We start from the raw sequence: 18,799 nt of genomic DNA, 5'->3' as shown, positions 1-18,799 counted from the left end.
AGTCCTAGGCTTGTGATGATCTGTTGTGTGTGTTGCTGTTTGATGATGATGAGGTGATGCATTTTCTGATGGTGGTGGAAAGTTCAAATAAAAGAAAATGGTACCTCTTGAAAGTTGGTATTTTGCTGTTGTACTCCCCCTTCTTCTGCTGGTACATGTTGTACATCTTCACTCTGCTGTTTGGTACATCTTCATTGAACTCAAAGTCCCCAAAATAAGAAGCAGTATTTTCAGAAGTTTGTACCAAGTCAGCAACAGTATCACCTTCCTCCGAGTCAGAATCGGAGTTAATGTCGTCGCCTTCATCATCAGAAAATCCGAGGAAATCGTCATCCTCTTGATCTGAAGCCATTAAGTCCCCTGTTTTTTTGCTCTTTAATGCTGAATTGAGGAAGAAATTTTGGTGTATCCTTGTATTTATTGAACATGAGTTGAGTCAGAATTTTGGTCTTTTGTGGGGAAAGTGACCCTATTTATAAAGGCAATTCACTTTTTCAATCCCTCAAAATTTTGGAGGGAAACACTAAGTCAATTTTTAATTTTTTGGGAAAATTTCATGGAAAATTTGGAGGGAAATTTGGGAGTCAGTTTTTTGGGCAAAAATTCCAGCAAAAAAAAACGTGACTCATTGTAAACACTAATCTGATTGGTCCATGTAAAATCAGATGGGTCCCATGGCCCCATCTGACTGAAATTATTTGCTTATTTATTTCACTACTTTAATAAATATCTACTTTTCCCCAATTAATTTAATACTTTCTCTCTCTTTACTTTATTCAATCTCTTACACACAATCATTATTTTTACACCCAATCATTACCCATATCCCAATACAAACCAAGATTCCAGTTTTATTTAAAAAAACCCAAACATTCTTTATGGGTACAACAAAAGGGAATGGAGGGAGTATTTGACAAATTTTCCCTTTTTTTTATTGATAAGGAGAAAAAACATTAGGAGGCTTGCCGCCCGATGGTGATTCCTAAGTAATCGTCATTCACAATGAAAAGAAAGACTTACTATGAGGAACTTGAATATACATTGAATATGAAACTAGATGAATTACATTAATAATCCAATCTGGTGCTATTTTTGCTTCTAGTAGACGTGTTGGATGAATGGATGGTATACGTTTCAAATTGCTGAAGAAGACAGGTGATGTCACTAAGGCAAGGTAATTACTAATTAGTAATTACCCAAAGTTATAAGTTGAACTGATTAACTCTATAGATCCAAAATGGACCCGTGTGATAGTGTTTGACAAATCATGTGCAATGTATATGGGGTACATGTTAGATTAGCAATTAATGTCATGTACTATACTCATCTATAATATTATCACAAACTCAAAGTCAGCTGTCAAAAAAACAAAAAAAACAAACTCAAAGTCATTATATAATTATCACCCTACATGTAAGTATGTAACCCTTTTCAAGAGCTTACACGTCGACATATTCACGACAACTAAAAATTACAAATGAGGTTGAAAATTCAAACCTGAGATCTATCGCACACATGCTCCCAATCTTAACGAGTACGTCAAGACATCATTGATATGCTGGGATGAATTATTAAATTGTAGATGTAATGAAAATCAATCAATTAAAATATTTGTTTGAGGCTTTTTAGCTATGCAATCTCATGTCATGGAGTTTCTACCTCTACTCCTACCCCCTAAGCTCTCATACCCTTATATCCATCTCCCTTCATAAGATTCTAACTCCCTTCTTCTTAGATTCAATCAAAATGAGTTATAAAAGTCATTCGTTAACTGGACCAAACATATATACTTCATCCGTTTCGGAAATATCGCATCATTTGTTTTTTTACACTATTCACACTACGATTTTGACCATTTTTTGTCATTCGTACGTAAGGAAATTTTAGCCATATGGTCATGTTAAATTCGTATCGATCTATATTTTTTAAATATTTTTTTTTTTTTTTTAATTTTTACTTGCTCACGATTTGAGATATTAAGAGTCAAAGTAATGGTTAGAGTAGTAAAAATCAACCATAGTGCGATATTTTCGGAACGGAGGAACCATTATACATATCTCTGTACGAAACTCTATATCGTTCCATTTGAGTGAACTTATAGTCTATATAGGACTGTTATTAACATTTCTCATGTAGTCATATTCATATATGAAAATGATGTTTAGATCAAGAATCGAACCTTTGTTCACCTTAGAGAGAGAAAACATAACAATTATCCCAATTTAGAAAAAGAAAAAAGAAATAATAGAAGAAATATCAATAGAGATATATGGTCCCACTTTAGGCTGTGCCTGGATTATCCTCAACTTGTCGCGGCAAAACACCATTATCTCCATTTTCCACCATTCTCTTCCTTTCACAAGGTTTATCTGAGGTTTTCTCCCTCCATTTCTCTCTCCTCACTCCAAAACTCAGCAATTCTTCAACCAATACTCAACAATTCTTCACCCCGAACCTCAAATTTTCACCACAAATGTCTTCCACTGCTTCCTTCTCACCAATCCCACAAGTTCAAATTCAAAAACAGTGGAGAAAACCATTAAAATCCCACAAAAAAGCTTCAAAAACCACCCATTTCTCTCTCTTCATCCCACTATCCAGCAAGCAATTGCGCATTGAACACCCATTATTTCCTTCTTCTTCTTCTTCTTCAAACTCTTTCCCTTCAACCCTTTCATTGCCTTCTTTAACCCCCAAATTGGGCAAAACCAGCTTCTTCCAACCTTCCCCACAATCCCAGATAATTCTTGACTCTCCTGAGGAAGAATTAGCCGAAAAAATGGATGGGCATTTTCGCAATTCGGATAAAATTAAGGGTTCTAGTAGGATTTTTATGCAGGACCCACCATGGGTGAACACCCTTTTCATGAAAGGTTTAGTGGATAGTAATACAGGGTTGAGGTTAGAATTTAAGGAGATAGAGAGGGAGAAGTACAATTTGTTGAGGAGGAGGCAGATTAAAGCCGAAACCGAGGCGTGGGAGAGTATGGTGGAGGAGTATAGAGAGTTTGTGAGGGAGATGAGGGATAAGAAATTGGCACCTAATTTGCCACAAGTGAAGGCATTGTTTTTGGGTTGGTTTGAGCCTTTGAAGAAGGCAATTGAAAAGGAGCAGAAATCACAGAGGTCTAGGAAGCAGAAGGCTATCTATGGATATCATATTGATATGTTGCCAGCTGATAAGATGGCTGTCATTGTTATGCATAAGATGATGTCATTGCTTATGGTTGGTAATGATGCCGGTTGTGTTCGCCTTGTTCAGGCTGCTCTTCAGATTGGGACTGCTATTGAGCAGGAGGTGTTTGCTTAATACTAAGCCTTTGTTATGTTTAGTTAATGCTTGTGCTTGTGCTTGTGCTTTAGATTTGGAATTGTTTTGATAATTGCTTTGGATTTGGCTTGATTGATGCTTGTGCTGTTGTTCGATAAAGTGACCGCGTTTTATCAGTTTGCATTTCAGTTAATGGATGTACATTATTTTTTGATGTTGTTGGTATTTCTAGAAAGTTGCTCTCTATTTCTGAATGCTATTTAGTTCTCTCGTTTGCTAATGCCGGTTTCCGTTAATTACCTATAGTTTCATTGCATTATCATTTCCCTTTTCAACAATTTTATAACTAGCTATACTAATCTTTGTTGATCATTGCATGTCCTTCGTATATTACTTCAGTTGAGGTTCTGTATGACTGTATCTTATGGCTTTTAGATGCTACTCTCCAAAGGAACATATTGTTAGGGAAGGAGCGTCATTGAGTTGTGTAGTTCAGGACAGGACATGTCCTGTCTTGAAGAAGTCTTGTTAGGGACGGAGCTTCATTGAGTTGTGTAGCTCTGTTCTCTTCCCCTTATTCTTATTACTTATTAGAACGGTCCAGAAAAAGCAAAAAACACTTGTAGAAAACATTCAGACCAGACCAGACCAGACCAGACTAGGTGAAGAGAACACACCCTTGGTAGCAAAGGGCTTCTTCTGATTCCTTGAGACCAACTACTTCTGGCATAAAGTGAATTGGAAATTTAGTAGGACGCCGTAGCAAGATTACCACTTCTTATGCAAGTTTCTGGAACGTGTCTAGTCTAGTGAGGGGATAAGCTAGGTCCTTATGGGTGTATCCTGCCTATTTGCTCCTCTTTGCCGTTTCACTCTTTGAGACCTTCAAAAGGGAGTTCTCCGCAAAAGAGGTGTCTCCTATGTGGTCATAATCTTGGCTTGGGTGCTAAGCATCACTGGCAGCAATTATCAGCAGGAGCCTTATGTAGATTGTCCTTTATTTGACAGCTGTAGGAAGAGGGAGATTATAAAGCATATATTTTACATCATGCCTCCCATTTTCATTTCTAGCTCATTATAGTCAGATTAGTAACGTAACATGTCTTGCCACTTGGAGGGTCTTTAGCTGAAGTCCCGAGCTTTTGGAGGAATAAGGAGAGTTCCCTTTGGAATTGCAATACTTTCGATCCAGAGTGTAAGGTTGGATCATGATGCTACAATTATCAAGAGCAATTCACTACCTTGCATTCTGCTCTGTAAATTTGGATAAGTTTATCATGTTGGTGTTACCAATGTAATTTTGAAATTCTACTTGCAATATTTGTTAGTCACCTTGTGCAAAGAATTTGTTGGTTGTAGTTGCTCAAACAACTCAAATGAAGTTTATATATAAGGAAGCCATGCCTGCTTGGTTCTCTTTCTTACTGTGAATTTTGATATGCTTCCTACATGACCTTTTTGTTTTCTGAATTTACTTTGATTGTCAGAGAATTGATTATGTAATTTTTTGGTCTTGAGATAAAACTGCGTAGTGTTAATTTGAATTCTCACTCTTTTGCATGTTTTCTTCTTTTTAATTTGTACTTTTTGTTCATTGGTATCAGATAAAAATTCACAGTTTTTTGGAGAAAACCAAGAATATACGAAAAAATGCTAGTGACTTGCCAGAGGACTTATTAAAGGAAAAAGAAATACAGAGGAATCGCGTGAAGAGCTTAATCAAGAGGAAAAGATTATTTGAGGCAGCAAAACTGGTGACAAGTGAAGATAGCAAGTCATGGAGTCAAGACACTCAAGCTAAGGTGATAACCTTTTTTTCTCTAGTGATGGCCTGACTTTTATCCATGTTACGCCACATTCTGATTCTGACGTACGTTTTCTTTCGATGATGGTGCAGTTGGGAAGTCGTCTGATAGAGTTGCTGATAGACACAGCTTATATTCAGCATCCAACTAGTCAATCAGCTGACACTCCGCCTGATGTACGACCTGCATTTAGGCACAAATTCAAAATTTTGAACAATGAGCTAGGGTGAGGTGCATTTAATTTCTATCTACTTCATCTTCAGAAAGCTGCGTCACCATACATGTAATTTTTGTACCTCCCTGTTGATTTTGCTACTGATAATAATTATGCCATTCTGGCAAAAATCATGTAAGGTTAGTGAAATAACCTATTTCTCTGTCTATGGTTATTCCACCTCAATGGCCGATGAATAACTTTATGATTTGAAGGAAAATTGTACAGACATATCATAGATGACATCATATCATTGTGGCCGCAGCTTTCTTGAAGAAAGTTAGTGATTTGGTTAAGATAATCTCTGTTTGTGTGACTTTTCACTCTTTGACCTGTATTCGTGCTTCTTGAAGACAGCAAGTGGTGAAAAGATATGGAGTCATAGAATGTGATCCGCTTGTTCTGAAAGGGATTGATAGAAGTGTAAGTTTCTCGTTCATTGTAGTCTGACATCTACAAAACATACACAATTCGTTCGTGCATGCAAATGGGTTCCTTTGGTTTTTATTGTGCTCTACAGTAACATTGCATAAAGTTTTTGCTTGTTGCATCAATATCAAAATTTAAGCTAAATGCAGTTGCGCTCTTGCAGTAAATATGTTCCGTTATACATCAATCATCAACTGATTCCAGACTTATTACATCAGCTAACAATTTTTTGCTGGTTTTTTGAGCAGGCTCGATACATGATTATTCCTTATGTCCCAATGTTGATACCTCCGAAGAATTGGAAAGGGTATACAACTTTTCATTTTCTATTATTCCTTTTAATAAGCTCTCTCAAAAAATAAAGAAATTGTGTCCCTTTTTACCCTTTCATAGAGAACTTAACACTCTCATCCTACTCTGGATATATTGCTTCTGAATAGAGTAATTATAAGAAACAATCTCAAAGAACAACTGAGAAATCTGTAGAAAATATTTTTATAACAAGAGAGCAAAGAAAAAGCTACGAGACTTAGAATATGATCGAATGGAGAGATATTATTTAAGTATTGTATTTGTTATTTTCTCTGTCGTGATCAGTTGTCAATTAACCCGAACAAGGCAACAAACAATGAATTGTGAAACTAGAATATGCTGTGTATTTTTAGCTTTCTAGTTTCTACCATCTATTTACCCGACTTCTTAATTTTTGTCTAGTCTTTTATTCATTTGTTTCTTTGACTTTTTCCTCTCTTATATTTCTAGTATGTTGTATTTATTGTTGCTGCTGCTGCTGTTGAATGTTGGTATTATATTTATTCCCTTCATTATTATAATTGATACAATTATCAGCATCATTATTGTCACTAGTAACTATTATTAATATTACTCGTATTACATAAAATTAATGTCTCCGTTAACCTATATTCCAGGAAAGGAAAAATTGCCTATACTGTTACAAAATGCTTTCCTTTTGTAAAAAAAGTTGCTGTGGATCTGTTTGAAGCCACTGTTACTTTTTTACCAGTCCTAGATAAATCTGTGTATACTTGGATTTCCTCAGACCTTCCTCAGCGGGATTAATGCTTGACTGTTGTTTCTGTATAAAAAGACTAAATTTAACTGATTTGGCTGCTTTTGCCATGCATACCATCAGTTATATTTGCTTACTATATTCTTATTGTTTAGGTATGACAAAGGTGGCTACTTGTTCCTGCCTTCTTATGTTATGCGAACGCATGGTTCAAGAAAGCAACAAGACGCAATGAGGAAAACTCCACCTCAGCAGATGCAGAAAGTATTTGAGGTACAGCTGTACAGAAAACCTTAAGTTGATTGGAATTGCTTTTTTTTCCCCATCTAATAATTGCTCAAAATGTTAACTTGTCTGCTTGTGGTGAATGTTTTTTCTTCTTGAGGATTCAAGCATTTGCTTCATAAAAAAAAGAGTCCACTTATGAAGAAAAATAAGTCTGACGATCTGACTCTTCTTACAAATGGAATTTGTTTTATTCTTTTTCTTTATGTTTTAAAAGATATATTGAATTAGCCTACTCATCATTTACACAATACCTGATAGTTGCTGACCACAAATTGTAGGGAGGGTTTTAATTATAAGTTTCTCTTATCAATCTATATGTGTGCTGGCAGTAATTGAACAATTTAGTGGTCTATAAATCACATGGTGAAGTTTGCATTCTTACTTGATATGATTATGATTTTTCTCTTGAATTGTATAGTAAACTGTGCATGTTTTATGTTTCTAGTTCAATATATGCCATCATTTTAGAAAGAGGAGGTAAAGAGAATTCCAGTCATAGTCAATCCTCAAGGAGTTAACTTTCAGCTTTTTATATTATTTATCTCTTTTCCAAACCCTGCATAGTATGAGAGTAAAGTATGTTTGTATGTGAATATGTTCAGAACTTCAGTTATTGATATGGACATACACATGTATTCTGAACTTATCAGCTCCGCCCAGTATATGATATTGAGCCCAGTCAATGAGGTTCCCAAAAAAAAAAAAAGGAAAAACTCAAAAAGCATATGTTGCTGATAACCAGTTTCAATTTCTCTTGTTGTTGCATGCCTGTAACATAGTTAAGTTGAATCACTATGCTCGCTATCAATTTGAAATTTTGTTACAGGATGAACCTAAAGTACATGACGTCCATCAAGGTTATTTGCTGCGTACACTATATATAAATTGTTGAGCTACAGTTTTCTTAGGTTGTAACTCTATCTCTACTTTGCATTACGCAGGCCTTAAATACTCTTGGACACACAAAATGGAGAATCAACAGAAAAGTTCTCGGTGTGGTGGAAAACCTATGGGCTAGTGGTGGCAACATTGGCGGTCTTGTTAATTGCGATGATGTCAGTACTCCCAGTTCTTTTTTTCAAAAGATTTCGTTTCAATTACTATTATGAGAATTCTTTGGGGTTCTTTTCCTCTTAAAGTAATGTTTTGTAGGCTGACATTAATCTTATGGCAAAAAAAAAATGGTTGATTAGTTGATTTAATGATCACTTAGTTTTCTATTTTCAATATATACTATTACTTGTCAAAAGCTGTTTCCATGTTTCTCAAGTCGGTCTTGACGTAGTAATTTCTCACTTCGTCCCATAACCAATTGGTTGGGGGGGTTTGATCCCCGACCTTTAGGATCGCCCTTTATAACAAAGTGGAGCTCCCGGGACAATGGGAATAGTCACTGTTGGTAGTGAATACCGTGGCATTTCACCCAAAAAAAGTTCTGTTTTCCGCTTGGATTTGAAGCCTTTTCTTTTTCTTCCTCTCGCCACTTCTCCCTTTCTCTCTAGTTTGTTCATTCAGCTTTGATTCTACAATTGCAGGTTCCGTTGCCTGAAAAGCCACTGACAGAGGATCCAGCAGAAATTGATACATGGAAATGGAGTGTCAGGAAAGCAAAGAAAATCAATAGAGAGAGACATGCTTTACGATGTGATGTTGAACTCAAAATTTCTGTATGTTTTTGTTCTTTTTTATCTTTATCTGATTATTTCGTAACATCAGATATTCAAGTTTATGGGAAGTGCTGAAAAGTCTTGAAGCTAGGTTTATCTTATTTTCTGTTATTTGTCCCTGGCAACCTAAAAATTTAAGAAATGGAAGTTGTTTAATCCATTATACTGTTGAGTGTGTTGGTAAAAAACAAGCAATATTTGAAAATTAAAAATCTGAGTAATATAATTCTCATTTTCTCAATGAAATTAATGTTCACAAGCAGAGAGAGGATTAAAATTTAAATCAAACCTCTATTTTAAAAAGTTCTTCAACCAGTCTCTGCTTGTGAACACTAATATTACTTGAGAGATGAGCCCTGGATGTCATGGGCTTTTCCTATTACGTTCGGCAAAAACTACTGCTGCTGACTAGAAATATTTTACAAGGGGATAATGGGGTAGGGCCTTTGAGGGGAGTTGATAAGAACCTACCAGGCGCTGTAGAAATTTCATGGAAAAGGTGTTGCTATGCTTGGTTGTCATGTAACCATGGATCTATGATCTTCTCTCCTTTCCTGGCAATTCTTTATTTTGGCTGCTTTTTGAACAAATAAAATACACTTAGGGAGAGAGTTGTAGCCTTTCAGACAATTCCTCCTGTTGAAGCCTCAAAGGTGGAAGGAGAGAAGAGATCATCTACTAAATTGGAAATGTGTTATACACCAGAAGAAACAGAGTTCTGTACTTTTCAGTTACTTGGTGTCTAAGAACATCACTTTGGTGTGATCATGGTTATAGCAATTTCTGTAAGAATCTAGTTAGTGCAGAGTAATTTAAACTGAAAAGTCCCTACAGTCTCCACAGAAATGGGTATAAATATAATACATCAAGACATATCCAGGGTTGACTGGATTGATACACAAGTTTATGGAAGTTTACCTTGTAAGTGTGAATGTGTGATAGCTTTCTTTCCCTTAATTTAAATGTAGGATAGTCTGGTAGGATTAGGGATTATTTTGTTGCTGTTTTTGGGCACGAGAGCAGTGATTCTCTATCAATTTTCCGCGGCTCTGTCTTCTGTTGATCTTGCATTTGTTTCCACGTTGGTGGGGGGAAAGTGGGAGTAAATTTGCTTGAGAGTTTCACTTTAGGAGGGATTCAGGTGACCTATCCAATTTTCTGTGTATTCATGACTTGATTCCTTGGCTAGCTCGCTGCACAAACAAATTTGGTCTACCAATCCCTTAGTTTTTCTTTCTTACACTTTTTTTTCTAAATCCAAGCCAATGGCTTTCCTTATCTCCTCTTTTATTAGGAAGACTAAGGCCCCGAAGCAAGTGGCAATCATGTAGAAAATCTACTTTGAAAAACTGCAAGTTTGAAGACCACGGTAGGGTATTTTCTTCCTAATGTGTGCATCATGTATCGTGCTATGAGGGAGATAGAAAGCCATTCGTTTGTACTATAGGTGGCGCTTATTTTTGGAACCTAATGTTTGCTATTGTTGAGGTAAGGTGGGTCTATCCAGCCACTGTCTTGGAGCACTTGCAGGTGCCTTGTGTGGTTTTTGAAAAATATAATTTGTAAGGGATGCACTACGTTATAAAATCCTATGGTAGTCATTATTTTCTGCTACCTTGCGGCTACATTGGATGGAAATTATTTTGAATGTTTTTGGAGATTGGGTGGAGACAGATATTTGATTTTTTATTGTACGGCTCTGAGATTTTCTTTTATGGGTGGTTATGAGATTAAAAGTATATTTCACTCTGGTACTTTTTGTTGATTAATGTAAATTGTGTCAATTAAAGATTGTATACAAATGTCTTCTATCTTTAAATGACTGCCTGTTTTTTTCTTGCTTTGGTGTGCCAGGTTGCTCAGAAGATGAAAGACGAAGAAGGCTTTTATTATCCTCATAATCTTGACTTCCGTGGTCGAGCTTATCCCATGCATCCACATCTAAATCATTTGAGTTCAGATCTTTGCCGCGGCGTGCTTGAGTTTGCTAGCGGACGGCCTTTAGGAAAAACTGGGTTGCATTGGCTGAAGATTCACTTGGCAAATGTATATGCTGGCGGTGTTGACAAGCTTTCGTATGAGGCACGTGCAGCTTTTGTGGAGAATCATCTGGAAGAAGTATTTGACTCAGCTACCAACCCTATTAATGGAAATCGATGGTGGTTAAGTGCAGAAGATCCTTTTCAATGCTTAGCTGCTTGTATTGATCTTACAGGAGCCTTAAACAGCTCATCACCGCATTCTTTCATCTCCTATCTTCCTATACATCAGGTAAGTACAGTATCCTTATTGCTGGTCTATAAGTTCATCAAGCACTCTTTTGGGAATTCTTCCGCGTTTTGTTTTACTTTTATCTAGTGAAGTAGTTCTCTTTCTCATTATGTTTATATATTCACATTTAACTTATTTGTTAAAGGTCTGGTAATTCTGTATTTATCATGTTCCATTCTGTCCTCTAAGATAGTGAGCAGTCAAGGAAGGAATAATGATATTCTCTGTTTGAGTTCCTTCCTATAATGGATAAATTAGCAGGAAGTCAGACTGTCAGAGTCAAAGCCCCTTCTGGCCTTGTCTCTCTTTCCAAATTTCTAGAAATTGAAATCTCTGATTCCCTGAAAATATAAATTTTGTTGTGTGTTATCTTTATAAAACTATTCCTTTCTATCTCTGTTTTAAACTGATTGCTAAGCGCATGCTATTGCATTGAATAGTATGTATACCGTACGGGTATGGCATGGACATGGGGAAACGTGATTTTTAAATTTTTTTGACTTTTTTTTTAATCAAAACACTAAAACAAACCCTTAAAGCTCCTTTTTTGTCTTGTTATTTTCCCAAATTTCTATTATCTCACTACAAAAATATTGTATATAGTTGTGTAATTATAGAAAGCAAATGGCAATAGACCATGGCAATAGTCATGATGATTTATTTTTTCTCCTTTTCGCTAAAAGACTCTATCTATCCCTAAGAGATTTTCATATTCGGGTTTAGCACAACTATTAAGGGTAGTTCTTCATTATTGTTAAGCGAATGTCACAGTTATTGCTTATTTACCTAAATATTCTTTTGCCAAATAACTTATTTACCTAATTTTGTTTTCTTTAACTCGTTGTTTCAGGATGGCTCATGCAATGGCCTACAGCATTATGCTGCTTTGGGAAGAGACAGTGTACGTCTTCTATTGATCTTGGTTCCTGCCCCCTGCTGTTCTTTTTTGCCTCTCTTTCCTGAAATGACTTGACTTTCTATTTACTCCTTGTATTGTTGTACTCCTACGTTTTCCTAGGCTCACAAACATCGTTAACAATAATGAATTGAGCTTTAAGATTCTGCCGATTAGCATAGTTTTCATGTACTACTGTTTTTAAGTTCTGTAAATTTTGGTGGTTAATGCTGTTAGACTTTTTTAGTACTTGAACTTTAAATAGTGAACATTATACTGTTTTCTCTGTTGGTTGATTGACTGCCTAGTTGCCTACATGTGCTAAGTATTTTTGTTACTATTCCACAGAAGGAAGCAGCGGCAGTAAACTTGGTGGCTGGGGAGGAACCTGCAGATGTGTACTCAGAAATTGCCGTCAGGTAATTAGTCTGCACCATAGATAAAAAATGCGGTATCGGTCACGGTCGCGGGATCGGTCGCGGAGTCTCGGTAACGGAAATGATGCGTTAGTCGCGGACCGTGTCGCGGTTGTCGTGTAGGAATTTGAAATTTAAAAAGAAGCCCCACGTCAGCCCCATTCACTACCTACCCTAGTCCCCCTCCCCTAAACCGTACACGTGACATAATTAAAATGAATTCATTTGTCTACCTTCTCTCTCCTCTCTTGTTTTAGATTTGAAAATGGAGTTCTCTACTCTATTTTAATGGAGTTTCTCCATTTCTTTCCTTTTTCCCTTTCTTTTTGTCGAAAACATGGGGAATTCGGCTGAAAACCGAGTAGATGTGAGGTTTATAACGTTTAATGCGGACAAAATTCGTTCGGATCGGTTGAACCGGCCGAGATCTCGCCGTTTTTAAAAACACCTTTACAACTCGGGATATCTCGTATCGCCAGCCTCCAAAACCTTGTTAACTCGGGCGATACGAGTTAACTCGGGCTAGTTTTTACACCATGGTCTGCACATGGAAATTAATGCTGCCGTAAGAACTTAGGAATTATGCTCTCTTAGACATTTTATTAAAATATTAAGATTGTCATTTAAGGCATGATGAATAATACATTTTAATGACAGCCTTGAAGAACAAAATGAGAAAAAAACTTGTATCAGAGTAGTGTTCTGTTGGAAACATCTTTGTGGAAAAAACTTCTCAGCATATTCTATTTCCTTCAAGTTCATCATATTACCAATATGTTAAGAATGCTAGTGTACGTTGTACTGTAAATTTTTGAGTCAGTGGAAGAGTTTCCTGACTTCATCATCAATTTAGCATGACAATCTAAGCAGTCGAAGGGATTTTCCATCCCTAAAGTTGGGAGAAAAGCTTTCTAATAGTAAGTCTAGATTACATCATTCCTAATTAAATTTTAGGAAGAAAAATGATTAAACGATCTACAAAAATGAATGTATGTAAAGATTGTATATGGTTAGTAATCTCGAAATACTTTTCATGATTTTTAAGTTTCCAATTATATGTATTTGATATGATTTATCAACTGTAGTTTCTTCTAAAAAGGGATATTGGCATTCCTGAGTCATGTCAAGTGTCAATATGCTATAAGCTAGTATAGCGAATTAGCTACTAGCTTGCCGGGGACGTAATTCTTTTTCTTTTTCAGGGTTCGTGAAATTATGGAAAAGGATAGCAGAAAAGACCCTAAAACAGACCCACATGCAGTGTTAGCCAAAGTCCTAGTTGACCAGGTTCGTCATCGGTACATCCCTTTAGTGATCCTGCACCAAGTGCTATTTGTTTGTTTTTGGGTTCCTGTATTCCCTGTACAAACTATTTGTTTGATCTTGTTTGACAGTTCTGTGCTCTTATCTGTAACTGCTGACAAAGAAATGTATTTGAATCTCAGGTGGACCGCAAACTGGTGAAGCAGACAGTAATGACTTCTGTTTACGGTGTTACATTTGTTGGGGCGAGGGAGCAAATTAAGAGGAGATTAGAGGAGAAGGGTGTTATCACTGATGACAGACTACTTTTTTCTGCAGCCTGCTATTCAGCCAAGGTAAGACGTTATTCATCGAATGGCACATATAGTAAGTTTGTATTTCTCCATTTATCACTATTATCATTTTGTTTAAGAAGGTAATTATGATATATGCTAAGTAAGATATCTAGGCAAAGAAGACTATTTAACAGGAAAAGAATATACTGGACTACGACATGCCTCAGTTTGATTTGCTTGGTTCCGTTGTCTTTTGCTCTATCTTCTGCTGTTTGTGATATCTGCTTTTGATAATAATGCAAGGAAAAGACTTCTAAGTTCTAACATCACTATAAATCTTTTTCTAGGTAACAATGTCCGCTCTTGGTCAGTTATTTCAAGCTGCACGTGGTATAATGGATTGGCTTGGTGATTGTGCTAAGGTATGGTTCCTTCCACTGTAATGAATTTAGCAGTAATAAATATTGGTAGTTTCATCACGCCTTGTCCTCCTTTCCAGGTTATTGCTTCTGAAAATCAACCTGTTCGCTGGACTACTCCTCTTGGTCTGCCAGTTGTACAACCATACTGTAAAAGTAAACGACATCTTGTGAGTGTTCTATCCCATTGCTTAGATTTGTCTGGTGTTCTCTTTCGCTAGCATGCTATAAGTTGCAGTTAATGCTCCTGATTTTTTAAGACGGAAATGTATCTTCTAGAATTTTCAGTGAAATGCTTAAAATGAATAGAAACTCTAGGAGTAGAAAATATTAAAGTTCCTAGTTTCGAAATTGTTGTTCCATTTCTAAATGGCACATTGTTTAAGCAAGAAAGAGATGTTAAAAGGACTACTCTACCCTTGACCACCCAATATACTAAATTCCCGCTGCCAGCCTATGGAACCGCCACCACCTTCTTGTAACCCAACTACCACTGAAAACATCAATTGCAAAGAAAACACCAAATTCATATGAAGAGAATACATCGAACATCAATCATCGTTTCTTCCTGCAAAAAACACACAAAAAAAGAATCATAAACAAATTCCTCCAATTTCACCGGAGATCTTTGTTTGTTCCCTAATTAGCTTCCAGAATCTAATTGACCGAATTTATTTCTGATCTACAGATAAAAACATCACTTCAGGTTTTGGCCTTGCAACAGGAAGGTGAAGGGGTAAGCTCTTGTTTTCTTTGTCAGTACTTTTAGTCCCTTTGCCCCCCTGAAACTTCCTGCATATAACTGATTATGATTTGAATTGAATCTCAGATTGAAGTTAAAAAACAAAGGACGGCATTTCCTCCGAACTATGTGCATTCACTTGATGGCACTCACATGATGATGACTGCTGTGGCATGCAGAGATGCCGGTTTACAGTTTGCAGGTTTTATTTTCTGCCTGACAATGTTCTTAAAAATATTTTTGCCTTTGTATATGTTACAGCTAAAGCTTAGAAGTTGGATCATGTTATAGAAGTCCATCTTAAATTAAACGAACTTTCTGTTCAATTGTATAGTTATATTCCTCTGGTCTTATGCATTTAGCAAACACAGTCTTAGTGCAGATGACCTGAAGCAAAATGAAATGTTTGTCTTTGCAGGTGTGCACGATTCATTTTGGACACATGCGTGTGATGTGGAAAAGATGAATCAAATTCTTCGAGTGAAGTTTGTGGAGCTGTATAATATGCCCATTCTAGAAAATGTAAGAGTTTTATGGCTTAATTTTAAATTTGTTTAAATTAAGTCCGTACTTTGCTTAATACTTTCCGATTCTCTGTTCCTTATAGTCAGTCTTATACAAGTATGCGTCTACCATATTTGGATGTCTGACATCAGATGCTACATTCTCTTTTATCTTATTCACTCTATGCTTTTACTCTTCTCAATCTCTTCAAAAAGTTAGGGGGCTTTTGGTTAGGGGTATTCATGATATTTCCATTCCCTTTCCCTACACTACCACCCTCACCAACACTGCCCCACCAGCTCCATTATCACCACCCTAATCAGCACCGACTCACTACCGTCATCCTCACCAAGTCACCGGTGCCTCCAACACCGCCCACCATCACCCGAAAAACCACCTCACCCACAAAATTCAACTCAACCGTCCTAAAAGCCACCACAACAAGCATAAAAACACACTTACTAGCCGGAATACCAAAGACACCAAACCAACAACCCGAAAAACCAACCCTAAACCAGCCACCAGATCTAAGACAAAGAGGAGAGAGAAAAAAAAAGATTTACCTTAAATGGAGGGGAAGGGAACAACGGCATAAGGACGGGTAAGGGAACGCCGGAGAAGGGAAGTGGAAGGGAGCGTGGTGGTTACTGTAGAAAAGGAAGGATGGTTACTGTTAGAAATTTTCTAACATTTCTAACTCAAACAACATATCAAATCAATGACTTTTGCTTTCCTTTCTCCTCCTTTCCCTTTCTTGATGTCATTCCCATTCCCTTTGTCAAACCAAACGACCCCTTAATGTATATTTTAACCAATTTTCACTTGGCAAGACTTTTGACCCTACTCGAGTTTCTTTTCTTCATTAATGTGATTTCGTGTTTCTTGTTTATTTTTCCTCATAACTTTCTCTGGATTGTTTGTAGTTGCTTGAAAGTTTTCAGACAGCATATCCGGCATCAACCTTCCCACCACTACCAGAAAGAGGAGACTTCGACTTGGAAGAAGTCCTTGAATCACCATACTTCTTCAACTGAATTATGCACATACCAATCTTTCTGCAAAAGCAAATCAACTTTGTCAACCCGGAAGAAAGTTCTGCATCAAATGTTGGACTGAATGTTCAGGCTCATTCCTGAGCAAGCCAAGGACGCGCTAACCCAGAAGTTTTTCCCACGATAATTCTTTTTGACCTATGAAGGTTATATATGTGAAGCTAATAGAATCTGGGTGAGAAACTGAGAAACTCAAAACACGGACATTTCACTTGATCGGGACAATGGTGTCGTGCCATTTACCTTATAGAGAACCCTGCTATAGCAATACCAGATAATCCGGCTTGGCTGCCATGAGAGGGCAAAGAGTCATACCGGGAAATGTTGCTGCTTATATTCATCTCTTTTTTGTGATGTTGAAGCTGCTTAAAGAAGTGTCATAGACAGCCATACACCGATGTAATTTTTGTTCGTCAGGAGCTTGTAAATACTAGATGGTAACCCTAAATTCTATCTCTGTTGTTGTATGATCAGAAAGGTAGAAAAGATTTTGTACCAAGCAGCTAGACACTAAAGTATTCAATGTTTTTTGTACAAGTGTATTGTAAAAATTCAGTTCAGTATATAATATAGAAAATTTCTTCTCTCATTTTATATGCTGGAAATTTTGAGCTAGTAGTATTATCTATCTGAAAAGACCCAATTAAGGATTGTTGTTATTTGTTGTAGTAGTAGATATGACGAAACTGGGTAATAGGCAGAGAGATTGGCCAAATTTGTGTGCATCGTATGTATGATTTGTTGTCCATGCGGCGCCTCACACGTGACACCGATTAAATAAAAGCGATAGCATCGCCACAGTTAAGTTACCTAGGTCGAAGAAAAATTGACATTTGTTGAAGATAAAAGTGATTATGGTTAAGGGATGACAACATTCCAGCTCACTAGAACCATATCTAAAATAAACGACCCTAAATTAGCCTCATCCGAACAGGTTGATTGAAATCAAATATACTCCCAACAAAAATTGGTTTGTGTGGTGGTATCCAAAACTGAGATCGAATCTCATCTATATCATTTGTCGTTTTTACTTCTGTGACTCTATTTGCACCAAATTGATTTGTTACCCACAATATTTCAATAAGCTAATTTTCAATTAACCTTATTTACTTAACCTTATTTTCAATTAACCTAATGTACTTATTTATTTATGTAGGAACATGGTATACAATATTACGGATTTACGGAGGAGCGATTTCCTTCAATATTGCATAAAGATCCAATAATTCCCTAAATACGTTATTTCCCACCATACCGTCCACATAAACAAGGAAGAAAGAGAAGTAATTTTTTTTTCCGGTTCAGCATTGGACCGCCATATGAGATAGCGGTTTCGTTTTAAAGCATCAGATGGCGGTTCAATGTTATAAACCGCTATCTCAGATAGCGGTTTGCATTAAAACAAAACCGCTATCTCAGATGGCGGTTTACTTAATTGTAAATTATTTTTAACATGAATTACAGTTTAAATAGAAATATAATTTAGAAGTAACCTCTTGTGATATCAATTGCGTCTGTAACTCAGTGGATAGAGTGTGTGCTTTCTAAGCAAGAGGTCGTGGGTTCGAACCCTACCTGTTTAACTTATCAACATTAGTGTCTGTAGCTCAGTGGATAGAGCGTTTATTTCCTGAGCAAAAGGTCGTGGGTTCGACCCCTACCTGATGCAGTTATTTTTTTTTTTTTTTACCATTTATAAATAGTGATTATAAACCGCTATCTCAGGTAGCGGTTTAGTGCCGCTTCGTTAAAAAAAAAGATCGGTTTTAATGCTGACGTGAACGGTATGGTGGCAATTAAGTTAAAAAGTGGTCATTTTGAGAATTTGACGTTCTTTAAACAATATTGAAGGAAATCACTATTTACGAAGCAATTCCACTTGCATGAACCCGGTCCACCATAAGATTACCATGGACCAGGGTAATTAGGTAATTTTAACAGTGAGTAAATTATAGAAATTCTAGTTCTGTAAAGTAACTATATCTCCAGAATAATAACTATGAACATAATAATGATAAGAGTAACTATTTTATCCAAAGAGTAACTATATCATATAGAAAAGTAATTTTAACTGTAAAACAATTACTACTATATATTCATTCTTGCAGAAAAAAAGAGTAAATTATAGAAACTATAGGTTCTGTAAAGTAACTATATTTTCAGAATAGTAACTATGAAATAAATAATAATATATAGTAATTTCGATGAGAACAATTATTCTATCCAAAGATTAACTATATTATATAGAAAAATAACTT

General features: G+C 36.4%; 1 protein-coding gene and 1 non-coding gene across 2 annotated transcripts; both read left to right on the top strand.

Moving 5' to 3' along the window:
• Positions 1-1,892: 1,892 nt before the first annotated feature.
• On the top strand, positions 1,893-17,130 carry LOC110791234 (DNA-directed RNA polymerase 3B, chloroplastic). Its single transcript, XM_021995982.2, has 19 exons — positions 1,893-3,298; positions 4,876-5,073; positions 5,169-5,302; positions 5,644-5,713; positions 5,968-6,026; positions 6,905-7,022; positions 7,979-8,092; positions 8,573-8,704; positions 10,559-10,975; positions 11,826-11,876; positions 12,219-12,289; positions 13,489-13,573; positions 13,732-13,884; positions 14,172-14,246; positions 14,324-14,413; positions 14,932-14,979; positions 15,073-15,187; positions 15,404-15,507; positions 16,413-17,130. The coding sequence occupies exons 1-19, from the start codon at positions 2,474-2,476 to the stop codon at positions 16,521-16,523; spliced, it is 2,970 nt and encodes a 989-aa protein (XP_021851674.1). The 5' UTR covers positions 1,893-2,473; the 3' UTR covers positions 16,524-17,130.
• Positions 17,131-18,137: 1,007 nt separating this feature from the next.
• Positions 18,138-18,210, top strand: TRNAR-CCU (transfer RNA arginine (anticodon CCU)). Its single transcript has one exon. It is a non-coding gene; the product is annotated as a tRNA-Arg (tRNA).
• The last annotated feature ends 589 nt before the right edge of the window (positions 18,211-18,799 follow it).

The sequence above is a fragment of the Spinacia oleracea genome, chromosome 2 (genome assembly GCF_020520425.1).
Source record: "Spinacia oleracea cultivar Varoflay chromosome 2, BTI_SOV_V1, whole genome shotgun sequence".
NCBI lineage: Eukaryota > Viridiplantae > Streptophyta > Magnoliopsida > Caryophyllales > Amaranthaceae > Spinacia > Spinacia oleracea.
This window is presented reverse-complemented; position numbering and strand designations above follow the sequence as displayed.